The sequence below is a fragment of the Falco rusticolus genome, chromosome 9, assembly GCF_015220075.1.
Source record: "Falco rusticolus isolate bFalRus1 chromosome 9, bFalRus1.pri, whole genome shotgun sequence".
NCBI lineage: Eukaryota > Metazoa > Chordata > Aves > Falconiformes > Falconidae > Falco > Falco rusticolus.
In genome coordinates this window covers 15,387,867-15,411,258 of record NC_051195.1, presented here as the reverse complement: position 1 = coordinate 15,411,258, position 23,392 = coordinate 15,387,867, and the positions used below count along the sequence as shown (strand labels likewise).

The following is a 23,392-nucleotide window of genomic DNA, read 5'->3' as shown; positions in this document are numbered from 1 at the left end:
ACTCATCTAATACCTTTCTCAGCTTCACAGGAGCAAATGAGAAATCTATTTATTTATTTATTTATTTATTTATTTATTTATTTATTATCGTTTTTCATTTTGGGAGGAGTATATTTTGTTATGTTTTCTCTTTAGGTAGCTAAGCCAGAAAAGAGTCTCATGAAACCTCTTTACGACAGATACAGAATTATCAAGAAACTTCTCGCAACGCCATCTTTGATCACAACAATTGTAAGTTGGAAAGAATTCATATCTGCTGTCAAGAAAACATACTAAATGCTGTGGTTGATTTGTACCTGTATGTCAGTTTGGCAGCAATAGAACTACTGATATTTGACAATTCTGCTCATTGGTTAATACAGGGTGTTGATATTTCAAATAGAGCAAAAGCTCTGTAAAATTAAACTTCTAAGCATGCCAGAGGTTGTAACACACAGCGGCAGTTTCTGAGGCAGTCACTTCAAGTGACTGGGTAAGAGATCAAAGGCTGGCATTAGTTTTCTATAATGGCTAATGTACGCAGCACAGAGTGAAACCTGCCTCTTTCCATGAAGCATTATACTGTCACTATATCTATCGTCTATATTTTATTGACAGTGCTTTTACCGGTCATGGAGCACATACATATAATCCGTAGCACTTTAATAATTTATCAATGTAATGTAACAGTACTGGTCTCACTGTGAGTAGAAGTAGCGGAATCTGGCTATTTGGAAGTTAATTAGCATGTCGATTTTAAAAATTATGAACCATTGTCTTGTTACATGACAGTGGAGCTTTAGATTTCTTTGAATAATCCCAGTGTAAATCTTTGTACACATGCACACAAATATTTTGTTTAAACATTTAACTGAAATTCCCTAACTGAAGTTACTTCTTATCAACGTTGCTCCATGGAGTTTTTATATTTAAGCCTTAGTTTCAAAAGCTCTGCTTCTGAGTATGAAGGAACATGAGGAAGACATCATCATCACTGTTTGGTAGTTAACATTTGTAGCTATAAAAATGTGAAATCTCTACCTTAACCTTTGTTACGGTCGGAAATTCTGGACATAATACAAACAGTAGATGGTATACAACAGGAGTGTAAATTCCAGCAAGACTGCACTGCTTACATAAATACAGAATGTTTTTCAAGTCTTTGCTACTTACAAAGGGGTTTTAGTAAGCAGAAATAAATTGCTGGCTGGAGATACTCAGAAGCAGGGCCAGTTTCTGTCCTGTTTAGTGTTGGTGGACAATACACAGTAACTCAGTGAGCCCCACAAGAGCTCTTGTGAATGATCTCAGATAGAATGATCTCTGGGTAAAGCTTTCAATATGTGTAACCTATTTCAATGAATACATCCAGGAAATCAAGTCCTATTTTTTTATGCTGTCATCCTATTAAGTGTTAGTACTGTAATGTATACAACTAATTTAATAATGCTTTATATTTTGCAAGCAGGAGGAGGAAGACTCAGATGAAGACCATTCTCAAGGCACCCACGAGTTATCATCTGGTCCAATATCTTGCCTCCCTGTTGATGAGCACCTGTGTTACTCTCAGGAGGAGACTGAGCCTGCATATGTTTCACCTCTGGATGAAAGGAAAGTTTTCAGGCAAACAGCCTTGTCTATGTCTAATTTACATGAGGCAACAATGTAAGTTCTGGGTTGTTTTTTTTTTTTCTTGAATGTTAAAATATTTCACATAGACTTTGTAAGTGAAACATGATCCATACTTATTGCATGAGAATATTCTATACCAAAGAAGAGATTCAATGTTTTCATAAAGGAGAAAAGAGGCAAAGGTTATTTGTTATTTGGGCAGCACACTGTGGTTTGAGCTATTTATTCGAACAACTTTGTGCCAAGTCCATGAAGAGAAGGGTGAAGGAATGTAAGCAGATAGGAGAAATAACTACATATACAGAATGGTAGATACAACATAGTGGCATAGTAAAGATACACAGATCACCGATAGCTGCTACAGAATTTTTAGATACCTAAGTACTTATGTTCTTACAAAGCAGTCATAAAACAAAGCACAATTCAGCGAAGCAGGGCAGTCTGCTCCTGTGTGTGTGCCCTGGGATTTACTCTGTGAGCGATGTAAAAATGCCAGAGATGTGAGGCGTAAAAACAGCAATGGGTGAGCTGAGTGAAGGTTCACAGAATATATGGTCACATGGGCGGCCACTGAATATGTGTAAAATAAATTTCTTCCTTGCATAAGAATAGTTATTAGCATCTGGATGCCCAGAAGACTTACCACCACCCTCCCACCTTCCATTATAAAACCAGAGTAAAATGCTCCTTCTGATTTGTAGTTAGGAATTTCAGGTTGTATGACAAAACAGATCTCAAGATGCATATGAGCTGTTATCACTCAGCCATGAAACTTTTTGAAGAATATGCCCTCCAGCAACAGATGTGTTCTCATAGATTATGGGATGGTATCTTTTCACTGCGTTTTGATTGGCAGCACTTAGATGCATAAATGAAGTTGACTAGGCTCTACCAAAATGGGGAATGAATAAAAAAGTCTTGGTTTTCTATGTAACTCAAGTATATATGCCATAGTTGGTGCACAAATGCTGTGAAGATATGCCTGTGCATTTTTTTTTTTTAACCCTGGGGAAGAAAACACCCAAACAGCTTCATATGCTTAAACACCTTTTTCTCCAAGTACCAGCTAAAACATGACTCCCAAAAATATTGATTCTGGGTACCATTAGCACTTCCACTGCATCACCATAATGTTTGATAACAGCTGCTTTTAGGAGCAGGGCTTGGATGTTGAGTTTATTAGTTCAGTTACAGAGATGCAAAGCATTTCCTACGAGATGCTGAGCCCTGTCAGTTCCATTAATTCCACACAGAATTAAGACCACTAGCAAGGTTCTATCCAAAAACTTTTCCTCCTGTGTTGTCCATAGAGTCTCTGCTTTTGCTTTATGAGAAGGGTGAGAATACCAGTAAAAGGGAAGGAACACAGCTGTTCGTGATGTGCGATGGTACAGCCCATACAGCCATAGCTGGAGAGATGTGGTGCAGTGGCTGGGGGCACTGCGGTCAGTGCCTGCTGTGGCCCATTGCAGCAGACTGCTTATTATGCAAAGCCACAGCTTTTACAATACTTCCAAGCACAGGGGGGTTTCATGTTCTTGTTTCTGTTTTACAGGCCTGTTCTGCTTGAACATCTCAGAGAAACAAGAGCAGATAAGAAAAGGCTTCGCAAAGCTCTGAGAGAGTTTGAGGAACAATTCTATAAACAAACAGGAAGGTAAATCACCAGCTCAACAAAAGCTCTTTCCTTCTCCCCTTTGGGCTCCTGTGCAGATGTGTTTCTGCTAGAGTGGGTACTCTTAGGTGAGCAAGCCCAGGAAGCTGCAGCTATGGACTGGAAGATACCATGGAGGTGTCTGGTCTCTGTGGAGATGTCCGCCTCCCCACTGGGTTCCTCCAGGATGTGGGCATCCCTGAGGACCATCTGGATTGGGGGAATCTTCCAGGACATGCCTGCAATGGGTACAAACCCCTCCTCAGCACAGGATTTTTCCTGAGCTGAAGGGAGGGAGGCTGCTAAAGAGTCTGCCTGAGGATGTCAGTCTGCAGGATTACACTTGGCAGTTAGGCAGTTTTTAAAAGGCCAGATTTAAAACCAGAAGCCACTGTTTCTTTCACCCACAGATAAATAATGGCTGCTTTTCACTCCTTGCTTATCCTCCTCCCTTCATTTAGCAAACTTGTTTGCTGAGAACCATGGAGGATATGGGCATGCAGTATTCTGGTAACAGTTTTCAAAGCTCTATGTAATAACTGCTCTGCATATTTGAGAATGAAGTAGTTATGCTTGCATAGCTGATGAGAAAGAAAATTACCTGGTATTTGAAAATTCAGTATTTTAAATACCATTATTTCATTTCCCTTAGACATGTTAGTCCTGTCAAATAGTCACCCACAGTTAGGGGAAAAAAATATTATCCAACTCAATCCTCATTAGTCTCTGGAGAATTAATTTTAAATACTTTTTTTCCTCTTACTCAAAAGTGATGGCATTTGTATTTGCTGTTCACAGGAGTCCTCAAAAAGAAGATCGGGTGCCAATGGCTGAGGAATACTCTGAATACAAGCACACAAAAGCCAAAATCAGGCTTTTGGAGGTTCTCATCAGTAAGCATGATATTTCTAAAACAATTTGAAGTTGCAATGCTGTGGTATTGTTCTCAAGCAAAAAAAACCCGAGCAAACGAAATGTAATGAAAAAGAGGAAGTAATTTTACAGGTCTTGGTCTGCTGCACAATTATTTGACACACTGAGATTTTTGATGCACTTTACCAATTACACTAGCTGGGATGAGAGAGGACAGCAATATGCAACAAAATTAAGCACGGGTGAGTGGACTATAGTATATATTTTTTCCTTTTGAAAAAGCCTTGAAGTGCACTGTGAGAATGTTAGAACTTAAAAGGACACTGAAGCATTGTAGATCCTCAGTTTGACCTGCTCTTAGTTTTAAAAAAGGTGAGGAAATGCTCTCCAGGTTTTTAGTACATCTTAGTACATGATAACGTACCGCCCATTTCTTTCCAGAATCAACATGCACTGTACTTAACTATTAATGTCGGTTCTCAATGTGCTAATTCACTAGACTAAAAGAAACATGAGCTTCAAATAAATGAAGGAAAACCTCATGAACATACTCTGTCTTTCAAGATGGAGTTGTTATTCAATGAATTCCAGTAGCTTCAAAGAAAGGTGCATACAAAGAACTAGTGCCAAGATTTGGTCTAAAATTCTGGGAGTAGAGCAAAGTGATGCTGCCTATGCAAAAAAAGAAGGACGGAACATGACTGCCAAATGGAACTATTGCTTTTTTAGAAATAAGAGAAAGTGTTTGGCAAAACCAAATAGACACTGGGAAGAGAGAAAACAAATGTACTGGCTTTCACACGGTTCACAGGACCTGGCTCACGGTACTTAAAATTCAGTAAATAGATTAACTACATGCTAATTTTTATTTCTGTATTAAACTTTGCACTTTATTTTGCCTGATGCTATAACATTTGCTTTTCTGACTACCAAAGCTCGTTTAGACGCATGCACTTTGTAAAATGTCAAAGTATTTCTTGTGTTATAACTTGCCACATATATATATATTAAAACAAGACTAGATTATTGCATTATGCTAAGATATTTTGGATAGATAAAGTACATGGTATATAATGGAGTGCTACAGTTATCTGATGAGGAACGCTAGACTTCTTGTTTACTGAAAATAAGATTATAAAAAGTTATTTTTCCATTGGAATTATGCATCTTTCTTAACTTTCAGAGCACCACACTTTGTAATATTAAGGAGATTTTTTCACTATTTGTGATAGACCATTTGTGTGAAAAGTGGAATATTAACAGATGGATTATCAGTGGGTTTTGTACTAGAAATGAAGAACAGGGATTCTGGGAAATACCTAGGGCAGACATGATGGAAGAAAGAAGGGGAAAAAAAAAAAGGGACTTGAGTAAGTTGAATCATGTTTAGTGTTTTGCTTTAACTGTCATTTTGTATTGATCATGTAGTATAAGGAACCTGTTTTCTATCCTGGTAAGAATATTTTCATTTTATAAAACCTATTATGTATCAACCACGTTTGTATTTATATTGTATGTAATGGCTCAGCATGATTTTTGAAGACATACACATTTTCAAGTAGTTTGGAGGAAAAAGTATGAACACTAAAAAAGGATTTTTTTTATTTCTCAGAGGTTTGTTGTTTCAGTGTACTGAATAATAATTTATAACAACTTTTATGAATCAGAAATGGTCTCCTTCATAAATCTGTTTTAATTAAAGTCGTCTAGAGCAACAGGAACAGATACAGAGCTATTTGAAGTTTACAAACTACATCTTTGATAAGGGAAAATGATTTCATGACATATGTATACAATTGATATTAAAATGTAATCTATATATTCTATATGATTGTATAATATTTTATACAACAGTACAAATAAAATATTTTTCTATTATATTTATTATGTCGAGACACAGTTTCTGTTTTCAGTTAGCTAATATAAATAACATAAATAACACTGTCAAACAACACGTTGGAAGTGCTGACATTTCTAGGCTCTGAGATTTAAATCATGCTGCAATTACAACCTTTCATGCTGTTTGGAGTTATCCCAGTATTTGTTCAGTAGTTAAAACGAATGCATATTTAAACACCATTTCTAAGCCGTTATTTTTATTTTGCTAAAGCAGTTTATATAGGATTTTGTTATGTTTGGCAAGAAACAGAAAACAATTTTTGCAGCATCTAGGTATAAATGGTTGCCAGAAAGAAATCCAGGACTTCTAATCATTTAAAGCATCAGGGGAACAGAAGGGAAAGAGGGAGAGAAGAAATACTAAAAATGCTATTGGAGATTTTGAAGACTCGTGTTTGCTTTTGGTGACAGCGGCATGTGCATGCTTCTGGCAAAAATGTCTGACTATGGAAATGGGCAACAGAGGTTTGAAGGTTCCTAAGTAATGAAGGAAGTTTTAACGTCCAACACTGATATTGCAGGTCTTGCAGCTGGGATCTTTCTTTGCATTTGCAGTAGACAAGCTCATTAGTTGGTGACCAGTAATTTCCGCAACTGTGCCGAGGGAGAGATCCACAGGATCAGTGTAAATTACTTCCAAAATAACATCCTGGGCGTGATGGTAAACCATGACACCATCTTCTTCATCGCAGGTCAGAAATTTATTATCTTTTATATTTAGTTGAGGAAGGCGCTGCTTACAGAATTCGTCTCCTGGTGATCCAACAGGGGCAATAACGAGAATGACGTAGTGGTAGGCTGTGTACATGCAGTAGAAGTCTCCAAAGTACAAGTTAGTATTTGGGTTGAAGAGTTTTTCAGCTGCAATCTCAAACCTGTATCTTCCATAAGGTGAATCTTGTGGTGGCTTGCCAGTGTTAAACTCAGTGTTGCAGCTAAAGAAGATGCCTTCCAGCTTCCCACTGATCGGAGAGCCATGGCTGCCACTGTTATCCTTAACAGAGGGCTGCATAGCATTCCCATGATGCTCTCTACAAACGAATGACTGGTATTGTTTATTTTGTAACAGATATTAAAAGACAAAGTGGAAAGTTAGGACCTCACGCTATTTGGTAACAATGCTAAAGGGACACAAAGGAAAACGTTAAACTGAAAACTGTGCTTAACATCATGGTCTTAGGACCAAGAAAACCGAGACGCCAGACTCGGAAGGAGCTAGAATAACTTCTGCTCAAGGGCAAAATCTGCTTTTCCAGTCTGGCTTCTCAGTCAGCTGTGAGACGTGTGGTCATTAAATTCAGGCAAACAAAAAAGCCCCCAAACCACCAATATCTTTAATTAGCTGAATTGTTCAGCCTTCCACTGCAGTTCTAACAATAAACACATTTTAGTTTAATCACATGTTGAAAATTGCAAGTCAGTCTCAATGTGCTGAATATCCTGTTTGTTAATGCATATTTTTAGCACAGGCAGTATATACTTCATGTAGAAAACTGCCAGTGAAAGTTATTTCTGAACGATGTTTTTCAGAGAGCTTATAGGAAGAAATGTACTGTCTGCCATAGTTTCCCCCCCCCAATGGTAATTTCAACTCTAATTTGTCTACTGCCTTCTTCAATCAGAGCAGAGCTGGGCACCAGAGTATTAGGCAATTTGGGTAGTTTCCACTTTGGTTGGTATCCAGCTTCTAGTCACTAGTCCTAATGGGAAAAAATGTATAAGACTGACTTTTTTTTCTTTTTTTACTTTTTTTTTTTAATTATTATTATTTTTCAAGCTGAGCTCAATTTGGCTCCAGTGAAAAGAAACATGCAATGTAATAAGTGAATTTTTAAAACCCTAAATCCCAAATTGCACTCAGCAGCATTAGGCTGCTAGATTTAGGAGAACAGTCCGAGAAACACCCAATCTAATCTTCCTTAGCACCTGAACTTTTTATGTATAGCAGAACGTTCCCCAGAATTTCTGCCCCACACCTGGAAGCGCCATAGGAATGGCTGTGGTGCTGTCTGCACCTGCAGCCATGTGATAGAAAAGGGAATGTTTCCTTTTCTGGTAAGTCCCGCACAACAACAGATGTACTAGGCACCCTTAAAAAATGCCTTTATACACACTGACAGATGAAAACCGCAGGAGGCTGGAGATCTTACCTTCTCCTCTTACTTTTACTTTTATTATTTTTTCATTTTTTTCCCCTTCTTTCATCTTTTATTTTTTTTAAAGGAGAGGGGAAACTAGCCAAGAAAGATTATTCTTGCTCTGCTTTTAACTTATTGCAACACGTCCAGGTGCTGTGTGGGAGAAGTTTTTACTTGGTTAAAGCAGGAGGTAGCAGTCAAAGCAAACAAATTCAATGTACACAGACAAAACAGCTCTCAATCAACTCAGTAATGTCTCCAACTGTAATTTTTTTCATTATGTCTAGTCTCCTCAGCAGTATAATTTAACTTGACTCTAAGATGAATTTCAGAAGTTTGGTGAGCCATTCAAATACTACATAGTTTCACAAGACATTGACTGGAGTGGGGGGTACAATTGGTATTTTATGACTGATGCGACTACTAGGGAGGAAAATCCGACAGCTTGAATATCCTCTGCAACCTAGAAAGCAAGGCTGCTTGCAGTCCCATTTCCATGGCAAGATACTGACATCCAGTGGCCAGCTAGGTCACTCGTCCCAGGGGTCCGAGCTGCTCCCAGCCAAGGCAAGCAGTAGGGACGTGAACGCTACTTACAAGCTCACACTTCAAACCCTGCATTTAGGGGTTGTCGCTTTAGCACCGTGGCAGTTGCTGGTTTATCAGTGCTTCTAGAGCTACTCTGTAAGGTTTTCCAAGCTTGTTTCCTAGTTATGACACCAGAAAGGCTGTTGGCAGGCATGCTATGACAAGGAATTTTTCCTAAAAGGTACATGTAGTTAGGGTTTTAACAGAACATTCAGAAGTGTGTATTGTGGAAGGAATTCCCTTGCGACTATATTAGTACTTTTCTGATCAGCCAGTTACAGGTATTCTAGCTTCGTACAGACCCGGTAAAACACAGCTTTTTTGTCTCTAACTCATTACAGAGGGGAAAACAATCTTGTCTCTATTTGTATTGAATCAAGAAAGAACGTAACAGGAGGGAGGGGAAAAGATAAGTGCAATCAATTAAAGTCCTATTTGGCAGAACACTGCCAAACCCACAGCTATAAATGCACCTCAGTGGCAATTTTCAAAGCTCTATGAACACAAAGGCAGGTAGCACTGTTTACATAGCTGAAAACAGGGCTATACGAGCGTTAGAACCACCCCAGGCATTTCCCTCCTGTGGCATCTCATCTATGATGGCAGTAGAGATTTACAAGGTCCTCAAAGAGCCTCAACAAGTGTAATTAATTCTCTGCTTCCATCGAGTTTTGCAGTTTTGTCACTATGAGCAATAAAATAATTCTTCCAAAACACAGAAGGGAAAGAGCAAACCCCATGCTCGGAATATACATGACGCTCCTGTAATTGAGGACTACAAAGTGGGAATGTTTCCAAGCGTGGTGGAGTCTGCTCTTTGGTGTTGGATTCCCTCACGTATTATTTTTTTTTCACCAGTTTTAAAAAACTCAGTTCTAGACAGGTACTAGCGTGCCACCCACATAAAACGGGAAGCAGCCCCATCTCTCAGTGCACGTTAAAGCAGCACAGTCAGTGCTGCCGCCCTTCTGACATAGTGCTGGAGTAGGTGGCGACACACTGCTTACCTCTCATCCATGTTCTTCTAATGGTGGAAGGTTAGCTCTGCACGGTGACTGCTCCTGCTCAGTCAGTACATGAGCTTTGACTCCTCTTGAAAAGTCGTCTTTTCTATTTTAATGACACTTCTGGTTGCGTGTGCAGAGGGCACATGGGGTCTCTGACAGGAATAAGGAACCTATCTCCCGCTAATCCCAATTGACTCATTCCAACCGAAGCACAGGGCAAGAAGTTCTACAAGAACTGTCTAAACATCATTCCCTCTCCCTCCGCACATGTTCTGTGAATTAACGTTTGGATTGCAGAGCCCCGGTACTACATTTGGGCAAAGAAATGGGGTGGTTGTATGTGGAGAGCAAATACTTGAGATGGAACTCTCAAATGCAGGCAACTGCCCATGCACACAGTTGTGCAACCCTACTATTAGATGTCTTATTCTGATATTCTTAGTATAATAGAAGTATTTGGCTAGTAAACACTCTGTTATGATAACAGACAACTTAATCAGGCTGAAGACCCTGTTGGTACTTCAGTTTCTGCTTCAAAACACAAACTTATATTACCTAGTGGAAGTGCTGAGTTAAGCAAGGTGGAAGAAATGGGTTATACTTTATTTCATCCCTTCTTCTGAACTGGCAATGAAGCATGCAGACATTATGCTCTAACTTTAGAACAGCTGCCTCCATTTACTTATTTTCACTACTCCCTTAATTTGCCCAACAATTTTGCATATGTTTACTTTCTTACCTGATGTAGTCAAAGTATTCTTTGTGCTGATTCCGATAAAAAACAGACAGTTTAAGCATACGGCCTGCAATCACTTCAGCTTTTTCCAATAGCTGTGTTAGGTGAACTTTTGAATAATCTGGAAAGAAAGGACAATCTGCTAGTACGGGGGGAAGGGAAAAACCACAATGTTCTCCAAAAGCTACATAGACATGCAGACTTCAAATTGGACCAGGGTGTGGTAACATACCTCACATCAAGCAGTAACTATACAGAAACTAGTCCAACAGCAGTTTCCAACAGTGGTGACAGAAGAACGGCAGGAATATACATGCCTGATTCTCCCCGCGAACACTCTGCAAGCCTACAGCGCCTTTCAGCTCAGGGTTTCCTGTGTTAGCACTGGTTACCTGACCGCAGAGGAACCGAGAACTGCCCTCTCTGGCGTATGTCATTTGATAAATTGTTTGCTACAATGTACCTGGTTGCAAGTCAATAACAAATTCACATAACTAAAAAAATTTTGCTTAGGACCCAGCCCAAATGGCATCTCAACCAACATGGGATTCATAAAGATCTCGCTTCAGCGCTCAGCTTTCACACAGGCAAGCACAGCAGCACTAGGTGACGAACATCCAAGGAAGAGACTTATAAGTCAATGACGGGCTAAATCGATCCTCAAGACAGGGTGTTGGTAGTGCTCAGGCTTTGCAGCATGCAGAGAAGGGAGAGCAGCAGAATGTCTTAAACAAGCTGTCTCTTAGGCAGCTGCCACGCTGTCTTTTCTCCACAGCTGCTAGTAGCCAGCAGCAGGCAGGCAAGTGGTCCTGCCCCATTTTGGTTCACCAGTCTCCTTCCCTAGCGTGGGACAAGCAGTGGTGCCAGGCACAGCACTGTGGGGCAGCCAAGTTATTGCGGAACAAAGGGGCAGTCCAGCTGCCTCTCAACACGCCAAACCCGAGCACACACACAGCCTAAAGTTAGAATTCACGTTTCTGGGTTTGACTATTACAACCCCCTTAGCCTGCTTGGCGCTGGTGGATGGCTAACCCACCGGGGCAGCAAAGCTAGCATCAATTGCATACACCCTGCGGTGCGTGTTTCCTCAGCAATATTACCTGCTGTGCAAAACTCGATGATTTCACTCCACTCAGAAACAACATAATCGCCATCAACTTGCTTCGATGCCGTCTGCACTGCTACCGTGTATTCTGTTCTTGGGCTCAAGAACCAGTGCCCGCGGACTGTCATAGGCAAGGGAACAGCTTTGGCCACCAGTTTAGTGGGTACATCCTGATGGAAAACAAAGACAAAAAAACCAACACACAAGTCAGCAGTGCAAGCAAACCAATCCACCGCCCCTTCCCTCGTTCTTTTTGCAATGTAATCCCCAAACCCTGGCTCTTCTGTGTAAACCTTAGTTCTCACAATTCATTGGTGCAGCAAAGTTAAATAGAGTGGCCGAGGACAATGGTCTAAGGTTTGCTCTAAGAGCAACGATGATAACTTGCATGTATGAGTTTATTAATGGTTCCAAGTGACTATAGACTGATATTATTATATATAGGCCGATTATACAATTCAGACCGAAGGCATTTGTGCTGAAGTATGCAAACAAAGAAAGACAAGCTACTGAGCACAAGGATATCTTTAAGAACTTCTTGCGCTCTCATAGCCATTGTTTTCTTTCAGTCAGCGTAACCAAATTCCTCCTGTCAGTGATCAGTCCACTTATATTGCTGTTGATACCTTCCAAACCAAACAGCAATAATTAAACACATTGCAGAGTCACTTTGTGTGTTTTAAATGCATCAAAATACCCTTCTGTACAGAAAGGGCCAGAACAAGCCAAACATACAGCTAGATAGTTTGTGCCTGTCATTGCACCTCTTGCTTCCCACCCTGCCACCGTTCCAGATACTCTGTTGTGCTCTTCCATTGTATCACACCATAGTGCAACAAAGATGAACAGCTGCTTGTCGTTGTTGAAATACCTAATTTCTACAGTACCAAAGGCTGCAATGGGAAGACAAAATTGAAGAACTGGACAGTTTATGCTACAAAGGGGAAGACAAAATTGAAGAACTGGACAGTTTATGCTAGAACTTTGGGTGAAAGGTCTCACAGTGGAGTTGAATGGTTCCCTGCATGGTGTACCTGAGGAGCTGTGATAGTGAGAGAGAGATTTACTCTTGAATATATATCAGCAATCACAGAATAAGAAGATGGCTGCCATCTGAAAAGTGCGCACTTTAGGTAACATCCATAGCTGTCCACCCATAAATACTTGTCCATAGTCATCCACCTAGAAATACTACCACAGCAGTCCCTTAAGGAAAACAGAAATAGAAAAGAGACATTTTCTTTTCATGATCTGTAAGCAAGACCTGAAAGGTTTGGGTTTTTTTTTTACTTGTCTTCTATTATGCGAAAGTATCTTTCTTCTCTTTTTTTCTATCACCAAAAATATTCTTCAGCTTCTGTATTACGCAACTGTAAAATTAGCAGCTTGTGATATTACAAGAACTGAAATGTGATTGACTGATAATCAAGGGTAAGAATTTGTTGTCATGATTTCTTTTTTGCTAATTCTCATTTAAATCAAATCACAGTTGGGAGAAAACTTTCTCTGTAAAGAATTCAGTTGTGCACTCTGACATAAATAACATATAAGAGATAGAGAAAAATAACAATAAACAACAAAAAAGAAACCCCAAATAGCATTTAAGCTACCACCCTGGAACTATATTGCAAAGACATCCCACGGGACTGCACTTGCTACTGCTAACACAGCCAGCAGCTGGTGCAGCCACAACCGTTACTGTTGCTGTCACCTTTCCTTTCCAAAGGGTAACAACTGCCTCCACCCGCTCAGCCCTCTGTGCCCATAACCCGGTGCTGGGGTTTGCCCCATTAATTTTGCCAGTTTTCATGTAACATTAAAAGCCTCATTGCCCTCGTGCGCCAAAGCCTCACCTTTGGGCTGTGTATCAGGAAACTCTCCTAACCGTACCAAAAAACGGGGCAGACTACCCAAACCCACACTAAATAGAGGGGTTTATCTCTTGTACAGCTGGGGAGGAGGGGCAGATATGATGCTTTTCATAACTCTAATCTGTTCTTTTACTAAGCAAACACTTCATTTTTCCTTAAGGCCTGACCTTGGGGAAAAAAATGTCCAAATGTTAAGGTTGAAATGTCTCTGGGGATTCTCCATTTCTTTTCTTCTCTGTTCTGCTCAGCTCTCACTCCTGGCTGAGCCCCCCAAAAAGCACAAAGGAGGTTATATGCCAGCTTGAGGACCACCAGGATTCTGGGGCGGCAGATGGCTGCTCCACTGCCAGCACCCACCAGATAATTCTAAAGGTACCTAGACAGCAATAATTTCAAGGAACAACCTGGAAACACTGAATAACTAAGCAGCAAGGTACACAAGTCACACTACTTCTCTCCTTTTTGGGGAAAGATGCATCCTTTGCAGTCCCTTTTTCTTGCCAAAGAAGCAGCTTTCAATTTTCAGCTTTCTCCCGTTTCATCTTATCCTTCCCTTTGCCAGGTCTGCTCATAGGACACATGGTGGGAACTCAGCACACCCAAGCTCCATTCCTACTTTTGCTAAATATCTAAGCCTCATTTCCTATTACAAGGGAATAATCATACTACTATATCTTTAAAAAGTGGGGAGATACCCAAATTGCATTGAGGAAAAGACAGTTTTATTAGAATTCTAGTCTTTACATACTACTACCAATGCAATCCTCCTCCTTCACAGATATGATGACAATAGTCATAAATAATAAAACTATACGCACCCTAAATATGCTGAAGTATTGAAAGGATGGATCATTCATGTATGGTCTCCTGGGCACACAAGGAAGCAAGCAGACCCCTTTCCTGAGGGACAGCATCTATCTGTCAGGTTAGGTCTATAACCCAAGTCACTTGCTCACAGCCACGTGAGCAAACTGAGACTTAACACTAACTCTCTGCAGGTTAGAAAATAGTTTAAGCTGGTCATCTGGGCCTGTCACTGTGAGAGAGACACGGACTTGCAGAATGATTTACCCTACCTGTAAACTAAGTAAGAATGATTATTTCCCGCCTCCCCCCCCCCCACGAAGATGCCCATCTCCTTCCACAGCCTGACTGCTGGATGACTCCTGAGAGTAAGTCCCAATGCTCTTTTTTAGAACTAAGTGGTATGGCTCACTCTTTTCTTTCTAAACAGCTCTGCTTGGAAAAGGGGCAGTGATATCTTCCATCTTTATACAATAGCTTAGTTATGAAGGCAATGGATGGGTGGGGGCTGATTTATTTCCCTCCGGATTCTGGTCCCTGGTGCTGCAGCTGCCAGTTTATCAGCTCCCTCCCTACACAGCGGGTGTGCTGCTGGGCTTCAGCCGTGGAACTACTATAACTAACGTCATAGGGAGGAAGGATGCTTGTCTCCAACCATACTAGGGTTAGGGCAAATTTGGAACTTGAGCAGTTTTTAATTTCTCAAAAAAGCTGATTTTAGGAAGCCTGTTAAAAATTACTTAGTACTAAAGATGCATGAAAGCAAACACGTATGTGCTCTGGCATGGATAGCTGTAGAGCATTCAGTCTGCAGAGTTCTCTTGCTCACCCTGTCTGCTGTCTGGATTTCCACCATTCTGGCCAGGGAAAAAAAGCAACCCTCTCCCCCAAAAAAGTTTTACCAAGTCACTAACACAACTAGTGCCATGAAATTTTAATTGAATTCTGACAAAATATCCAATTTACTCATAATTTTAAATGATGGAATTTAATCTCCTGTTCTTACAAAACCAATTACCTCTCCTTTGGCTAAACACTTTATCACAGTAAAAAGCTATGGAATTGCTGAGAAACACAAAATAAATCTAATAGCCTAGCTTTATTACCCTACCAATATCCCTTTTTCTCTCCATTTTAATACTTGTCTCATCACTGGGATATAGATTTTGAAGTATACATAGTGTTTCATCTGTTAGGGTGGCTCCATCTTTCACAAAAACAAATTTTACAACTTTACTCCAGTTTGAACATGAATGAAAAAATATGTAGATTCATAAAATGAAAGAAATTAAAAAAGAATCCATCCCAGTAAGCATTTCTATTAGAAGGTATACTCATTCCTGCAGTATAAAATGGGAATTCAAATTCAAATGTTGTCAGTCCAAAAGTAATAACAGTAAGAAAAAATCAAATATATTCTACTTTATTTGCTATTACAATTAAAAATGGGGCATAATAAATTCCTATTAAATTTTATAGTGCTAACTTTAAATTTTGTTGTGCTTCCCATGCTGGCTCCTAGCAATTGCAACATCTTGGCCAAAGATGTAAAATTCTCAATTTCAAGCAGTATTAAGTGATTGTTCATTAAACTTAATGCATGTGTTATTTCCAACCACATTAAAAAAAAAAAAAAAAAAAAAAGTGAAAATTATACACCTGCTATTAACAGAAGTCACAGGAAAAATAGCCTCACAATAAAAAGACTCAGAGAAATTTGTGGAAATATTTTCTAGTTATTGGTGGAAATATTTCCTGGTTATCCCACTGATTTATAAACCAATAGTAATCTAGATGTTGAAAGAATTAGAGCTCTCATACTTGTCTGGTTGGTTATTTGTACCTTGGCAAACCTTATCTTTTAGAGGTACTGGCAACATTGGTTTTAAGTTGGCGGGTGATTGTGTTGTTTAATCTTCTATCTCATTCCACGTTTCCCTAGACATCTGGGTATTTTAACTGTTCTGAGGTCAAAGCAAATTTTGCTGGATTTGGTAAGTACAGATTCCGCAATGCATTCAGTATGTCCCTGCATCAGTGGCTTGAAGAAAGAGGCCAGATGAATATTCAGGTCACAGTGCTGAACGCTGCAAAGTAAAATTGCTGGAAGCCTTCCTAGAAGTGCATTAGAATTTGTGACTCTTCTGTTGAAATGACATGTGTTGTTTTCATGAGTCTGTCACTGAACAAGGACAGGCACAGAATACATGAATTGTTTAAATAATGATTTAGAGCTAGTCAGGAATAAAAATGTCTGTCTGGCAATACATTGTGCAGGTTCCAAACTGTTTTCAAATGAAATAGTAAAGGTTATGTGCAGTTCTCCATGAAACAAATGAACTTGTGTGTGCATGCACATAGGCTAGAGCCAGAGAAGGTATTCCATTTTTTTTTTTTTTTTAAAAAAAAAAAAAAAAAAAAAAGAGTCAGTCAATCAGATTAATCAAAACCTGCCTTTGCTGGAAGTCCAATACCTATTTCCCATGGTCTGCTTTTGAAAGGATAATAAAACACTGAGATTCATCTATTTAAAATCAAGTATTTCCATCTTGACTTTTAAAGGAAAATTACCTTGTGTTTAAATTTGTTGGAATTCTTGTTTTCTTTCTTATTGAGATCAATGAAGTAGTGAGTAATGCGGTCCTTGGATTTAGAATCCATGTCCCAAGAAATCTTGAAGGAATCACATGTGATGTTACTTATTTTGATGTTGTGTGGGACTGGAAGTTCCTCCATCTCTGCAATCCCACTATCTTGTGATTTATTCCCTGCATAAAAAATAAGCAAGATTCATGCAGTTAAAGACCTATTAGATACCCTTTTTCTGTGCTCCAATACAATCACACCTCCAAACAGCCTTTCACAAAGATTCACAGGTGGTACTGAGAAGCAACTATGAGGTACAGTTATGCAAGTGTCGATGTCAGCGATGGGAAATATTGGAAAGGGATGAAACTCCGCACATGAATAAGCACTAGACTCATCACAACTGTGTGCAGCTGCAGTTCGAGAATAAGAAACATCTGAAGCTATCTGGTGCTACAACATTTAGTTGAGATGCCAGCAATGTCTACAGTTAACACAATGGTTAACTATCACTAAAATAAATACACATAGAAATAGTATTCTTCCTAAACCCATTTTTCAGGCACAAAGTGAAACCAGTCTCTTCAAGGTTTAAAGATGGTATAAGTACATACACATATGTATACACATATATAAAAAGCTGTCTTCACAATGAAACAATTAACAGTGATCACTTTGTTGAGCTCAGTAAAAGGGCCATATACACCAATTTCATTTTCTGATCTTTATTCTCTCTATTCTATTTGCCCAGTTGAGACCCTGCAGTTTTCTTGGCAAGTTTTTTCTAATTTCTAAGTGTATACGGTAGATGAGCAAATGACCATTGACCCCCAAAACCATTGCGGGTTCTAAAATTAGGTCTTCCCTTAGTTCCCAAGGCAACCTTGTAGCAGAGCATTCCATGATCAGTAAAATTCAGAAACATTAGGTGATCCTGCACTACCTAAGACAAAAGTCAAAAGCAAACAAAAAACCCCCCAAAAAACCCCAAACAAACAAAAAAAACCACAACAGAAAGATGAGAAAAATAAGTAAAAATGAAAAAATAGAGATTGTGTAAGAAAAGGAGTAAAGAAACAGAGCATTTAAAAAAAAATAAAAATCAAACACAGGTGAGAATATAAAGAAACAAAGGAGAAAAACAAGGCTAATGTCTGTGTAAAAAAAGAGAGGAAAGCTCCCAAATTCCATCCAGATGAGGAAGATAGGAAGCTCATGCAAAGATGCGAGGTAACACATTGTCAGAATTATTTTCAGTCACATCTAATGATACAAAAAGATAGTATTTATACTCCCATCATAACTGATAAAAAACTGGACACAAAAGGTGAGTCTAGTCAGTAATAATAATAATAATACATTTGACTTGGAAAACATTAGGGACATTTCCACCTCTCAACATACGCTGTCACAGAATTATACCAACACCTCAATGCAGGAATATTAAGGCTGGCCTGATTGTTCAAAATTCTCCTCATGGATATGTGAAATTCAATCACAGAGTCCATGAAATCCATACATTTCCAGCTAGTATTCTGAAAAAAGCAATTTTACTGATGATTTTAAGAACCAAATAGAACATTTTCTACTTTTGTTCCATCTTATGAGCTTGCATCCAACAGGTTGTCTCCCCTTCAAACATCCCACTTACTTTTTCCACCCACCCCCACCCCACTTTCCAACTAATATCGAAGTCAGATAGTGTGTGGTCTTGCTCAAAGTCCTACTCTGTTTGTGCCATCCACAATGACATTGTCAACAGCTAAACGGCCTGCAGTAGACTCGGAAAAACCAGTCATTGCTGACAGCTTTCTCTTCATATGAAATACATGGTAAGTGCTTTTCCCAACATGAGATTTCAGAAAGCCAGCAGGGAGAAAATGGCATTGCTTTCTTTTGTAAGCCTTTTGTTTTTCAAAAATGACTGAAAGCTCTACCAGGTACACTGAAAAGGCTACATACGATCGCTCTTCCAGACACGAGGCTCTGTGCTTAAGCAGTAATGCTTCTGAGGTTCTCAGACCTGCAGATCTGGATGGACTCGGATCTCAGCATACTGGGTAAATGAATAAAGACCTGAACAGACATGCAGTCAGGAAATCCAAGCCATATATATCCGCAATACATTAACGTGCAACTTCTTTGCTTCAAAAGTGAGTTTCTATACTCCATACCCATGGGCCTTAGCAGAAGACATCTGCAAAGCAGTATTGACCATTGACAAAAAGTAACAGAGGTGAGAAAAGCTTTTGGAGCACATGGATGACAGCCAAAGAGCAAAAGTGCTTCTGTAAAGGGGCATTTTTTTTCTATACAATTCTTGGAAATAATGTCTGGCATACCTCTTCAGATGTCTGGGCTCATGATCCTGTTAATTTCTTTGCTTGAGAAGTGAATAAATGGTTTAGGTAAATGTCTAGCAGAAAATCTCCAGGTAATTTTAGCAACATTTTAATGTAAGTCTGAGGAAAAGAAACCACCTGCTTTACTAAGTGCTAAGCTATCCTTTCTTTTATGATGGAACAAAATCCAAAATAACACTTTTCTGAAATCTTTAAAGCTCTTTGAGAGTAGAAAAAAAAATCAGTTTACAGATTTTGAAATACAACAGTATATGAAACAAAAACGTAAAATACCTCACAGTCATGACTGGCAAGCGACACTCCAGTTTCCCGCAGTAGCAGGAACCTAACAATGATACACGGTATTAAACGGAGGAGGAGAATTCAGTGAGTATTGGTAAATGGTGGCTTTTGAATAGCAATCGGTGTGCCATTGCATGGGAACAAAGGAAAAAGGGACAGAGCATGAAAAACATGCTTTTGCTCTCTTAGGTTTGACTGATCCTAAGAACCAAGCATGCAGGTGACCAGCTTTGCCCGCAGAGCAGACACCCTAGCATTCAGACCACCAAGAAATTTTGAAAAAGCATTCCCTTGTAAAGCATATGCTCTAACTCAGAATCTGGGTCCTGCAAAAACTAGTCCTCTTCAATGTTAGGAACAGCATTTTGTTCAGAGATGTACTGGAATATAGCATAAAAGTGTGAGCTACAGTGCTTAACATCACTGCACCCTAATTAACTAGAAAGAAATGAAGGTGACGGGATAGCACAGGAGAGTGAGAATATCCTATCCGGTCTGGTAATGTATGCACATCACTTGTAACAACTACATAATGGGGAACATTTCCACTAGAGTTTATTAATATTATAAAAGCATTACAACTACTATATTTTTATTCATTAATTAATTACATTTTTTAAATTAAACAAATAATTAACTAAAATATAATAGTAAATAAATAAATATATAAGTTATAGAATTATAAGGCAAAAATAGGCAGAATTTTTCAATAGCTTACCCAAAGAAGTGTAACTTTGATCTAAACATGGATGCCAAGTGTTTCAGAAAATACTACTATCTGCTGTTAAGCAGGGTTCAGCTAGGGTCTGATAATGTCAACCAAACCACTTAAAAATGCTGGCTGCTACAGCAGATTACTTAGCAACCTACCTGCTAGTTAAACTAGGAGACTTCAGTTGAGTGGTAAATGTAATATAGGCATCCTGGAGATCAACAACTGACTAAAAAGGTAACACGTTTGTACCTTGCCTTTTTTTTCCATTTCTGCTTTGGAGAGTATTTTGAATTGTTTTCATACCGGAAAGCGTGTCCACGTCAAGCCACCTCTTTATACCAGGGTCAAGTTAAAAGAATAGACCAACATCAGGAAACAGGTTGTCTACTAAAGCAGAAATAGCGACTGAACTTACTCAAACCAGCATACGCTTGCCCTAAAGTGCTCCAAAACTCCAGCTGAAAGGAAGTTACTACTGATATGTATGTGAAAAAAGGTGGAGAAGGCATTAGAACTGGCTGCTTTCATGTCAGTTGCTTTGCCACTTCACTGAGGCTAAATTGATCTTTCTTAGGTGAAGCACCACAATACAGACAAAAAATGAAATAGCATAGGAAAAGTTGCTGTAAGAAGCTTCATATCAAATTAAATAGATCAGCTTCCAGCTAAAATGGCTACTTTGTTTTGCACATTCATGTTGCTTCAACACTGGAAGGCCCAGCAGGACTGCGTAGAAACACTGCTTGCAGGTCTCTTTTGGGCAGACACTTACAGAAGAGCTAGTAGTTGAACAGCCTGGTCTCCCCTGCCAAAAAACCAGCCATGTCATCCCTGCATGCTGCAGAAGTCCCTCTGTTTTAACAAGAAAACAGTTCTCTTTTAGAGCAAGCAAAAGGGCTCAGAGATTCTTGACCCATATAATAAGAATTTAAAGACCGCTCATGTGTGCATAGGTCACACTGGAAGCATAAGACTTTAAATTTCTTCAAAGTCAAAGAATAAATACAACATGAGATCAGCTGGAGAACTGCAAGATTAATGCTTTATGCTCCTATTCACAGGCTTATCTCTTTCTGCCATATCCAGACCTAAATTTCAAGTTAAATTGTCTAATCAATTTTAAAGCAGTTATGATACTCACTGCTGCAGCTAAACCAAAATGCTGGCAAATGGGTAACAAACCAATTTTATTTATATACACATAGACACACTTAATTTAGCATCCTCATTATATCTTCTACTTACATAAATTATCTCTGAATGGGAAAAAAAGGCAGAAAAATCCCATTGAACATTCACGGCTTTCACTGTCACAATTGGAGACAAATGATAAGACTTGGAAATTGGTAAGTCCACACTGAAAAGATCTGAAAAAGGATGTTTTTGAATTTGCCTCGTCACTCAAAACACGCTGAACCATTGCATCTGCAGCAGTAGAATGATGGTGGCAAAGAACCTTAACACAACCTCTAATTGGTAGCTACCGAGCATTCACAACCACTGAATTTTTATGATTTTTGAGTACTTGATCATCTTTTTCCCTTACTTCCAAAATGCAGAACTTCACAGCAGGGCAAGGCAGAATGTGCCTACTGATTTTTAATTTCACAGACAAACTGTTAACATTATCCACAAAAGGAATCCTGAAAGGGCTAATTTGTGATCTACCCTCTAAGCGTACTTACAGCTCACAAAAGTCAGTTTTATGAACGAGACCAATAAAGTAATACATTTATAGGTTCCTGTGACCTTGCTTACAGAAGTTTTGACTCTGATATTATCTTGGCAAATACATTCCTGCTATCAAACTTTAACAATGGAAAATAATTAACTGAACAGTATGATAGACATTTAATGAAGATATAGAATCCCTACACATACATTTGTATATCCCATAGTTTGAATGTAATTCATTGTTTGGAGACATTAAAAAGACAGCTTCATGCTCAGAAGTTGTATATCAGACATGCTGGGTAGAACTCCTCGGTATTCAGAACTCATGCAGTTTGTATTTAGCAATCAAATCGCACCCTCTTTCCCATCACTCCATCCGTAACACTATATGCCACCTTTCACAGCATTAATATGCAGTGTGCTGCACTATGCAAGCACGAAAAATTATTCAGCAGTCGAGAAACAAATGCACAGAAAACAGAACCTGCAAATCTGAATACAATAACATAATAGCCATCCATCAACAGGGAAAAGGCTACAAATATTACAACCATAATGAGCGTGATTACTTGTACTCAAGAGTGAAGTAAACTTGTGAAATAATAATTCAACTGCAATGATGTCCATTAAATCTGGAGAAATTAAACAAGGCAGGGCCAGGTGAAATAATTTTCTCCGATGGAGCCGTGAAAGTATGCCTTCAGTAATCGGGGTGACAAAATATAGCTGTAAAATATCACTATTTATCTGCAATTCAGACTTGGATACTACGGGGAAAGTAGTATAAGAAGGCTTTTCAGATTGCTATTTCCCCTTCATGGGGTTTAGATTTAAGCAATTCAGGTATTCATCCAATACTGGACAAAAACTATTTATTCATTTTATATACAGAAAAATGTAAACATCTAACCAGAATTTGGAATAAAGGAGGGGTCTGTTTGAACCATCACTCAACCAAATTCAGAGCTGTCCTAAGCAGTGGTGGAAAGTTACACACCCCTGAAGTGATGTAAATTCACTTCGTATCACAGAGGCCAAACATGCCAGGAGAACAAACAATAGCAAAGAGAAGAAAGCGATGAAAGGGCTTTTCCTTGCATTACTTTTAAAATCTCTTGTTGACTCTGTTTCCTGCTAAGGCTTTGTCCTTCTGTCCCTCAAGATGCAAATTAAATCAGCTTAATGAAGTGTAACTTACATTTTCATTTAAGCCCATTATGAACCACCCTCAACATGTATAAATAGATTTGCCTCTTTTGGCATCACTCTGGAAAACCTCCAGTTGTACGGACAAAGATAAATCATCTGGTTCTAAGTTTCTTTGTACTCAGGGGTAAATCTTCAGTGTCTTTAGAGTCATGTTGTGGGAAACATGGACTTGCGATGCTTTTGGAGCAGACATTCTGAAATCACTATTATGCCTCTCCTAAGCTGCCGACACCATTGCCATGGATTTCTGAAAAGGTTCCCAACAGATCAGTGAAAA

The 23,392-nt window shown here is 39.0% G+C and overlaps 2 protein-coding genes across 5 annotated transcripts in view; one reads left to right on the top strand and one right to left on the bottom strand.

The window, feature by feature from the left end:
- Window positions 1–5,499, top strand: part of FAM13C (family with sequence similarity 13 member C) — a 129,967-nt gene extending 124,468 nt beyond the window's left edge. Inside the window, 4 exon segments of the mRNA XM_037400757.1 lie at window positions 140–231; window positions 1,445–1,644; window positions 3,167–3,268; window positions 4,064–5,499. Of these exon segments, the coding sequence (XP_037256654.1) occupies window positions 140–231; window positions 1,445–1,644; window positions 3,167–3,268; window positions 4,064–4,187 (518 nt within the window). The 3' untranslated portion in view covers window positions 4,188–5,499.
- A 219-nt stretch (window positions 5,500–5,718) lies between these two features.
- Window positions 5,719–23,392, bottom strand: part of PHYHIPL (phytanoyl-CoA 2-hydroxylase interacting protein like) — a 79,690-nt gene continuing 62,016 nt past the window's right edge. For 3 of the 4 annotated variants that reach the window (XM_037400760.1, XM_037400761.1, XM_037400759.1), the window contains exons 2-5: window positions 16,858–17,054; window positions 11,607–11,781; window positions 10,510–10,627; window positions 5,809–7,068 (exon numbers count right to left, since the gene is read on the bottom strand). In XM_037400760.1, coding sequence (XP_037256657.1) covers window positions 6,534–7,068; window positions 10,510–10,627; window positions 11,607–11,781; window positions 16,858–17,022 — 993 coding nt within the window. In that variant the 5' untranslated portion in view covers window positions 17,023–17,054 and the 3' untranslated portion in view covers window positions 5,809–6,533. Of the gene's footprint in view, window positions 7,069–10,509; window positions 10,628–11,606; window positions 11,782–16,857; window positions 17,055–23,392 lie in introns of all 4 variants that reach the window. The other variant, XM_037400758.1, reaches the window with a different exon arrangement.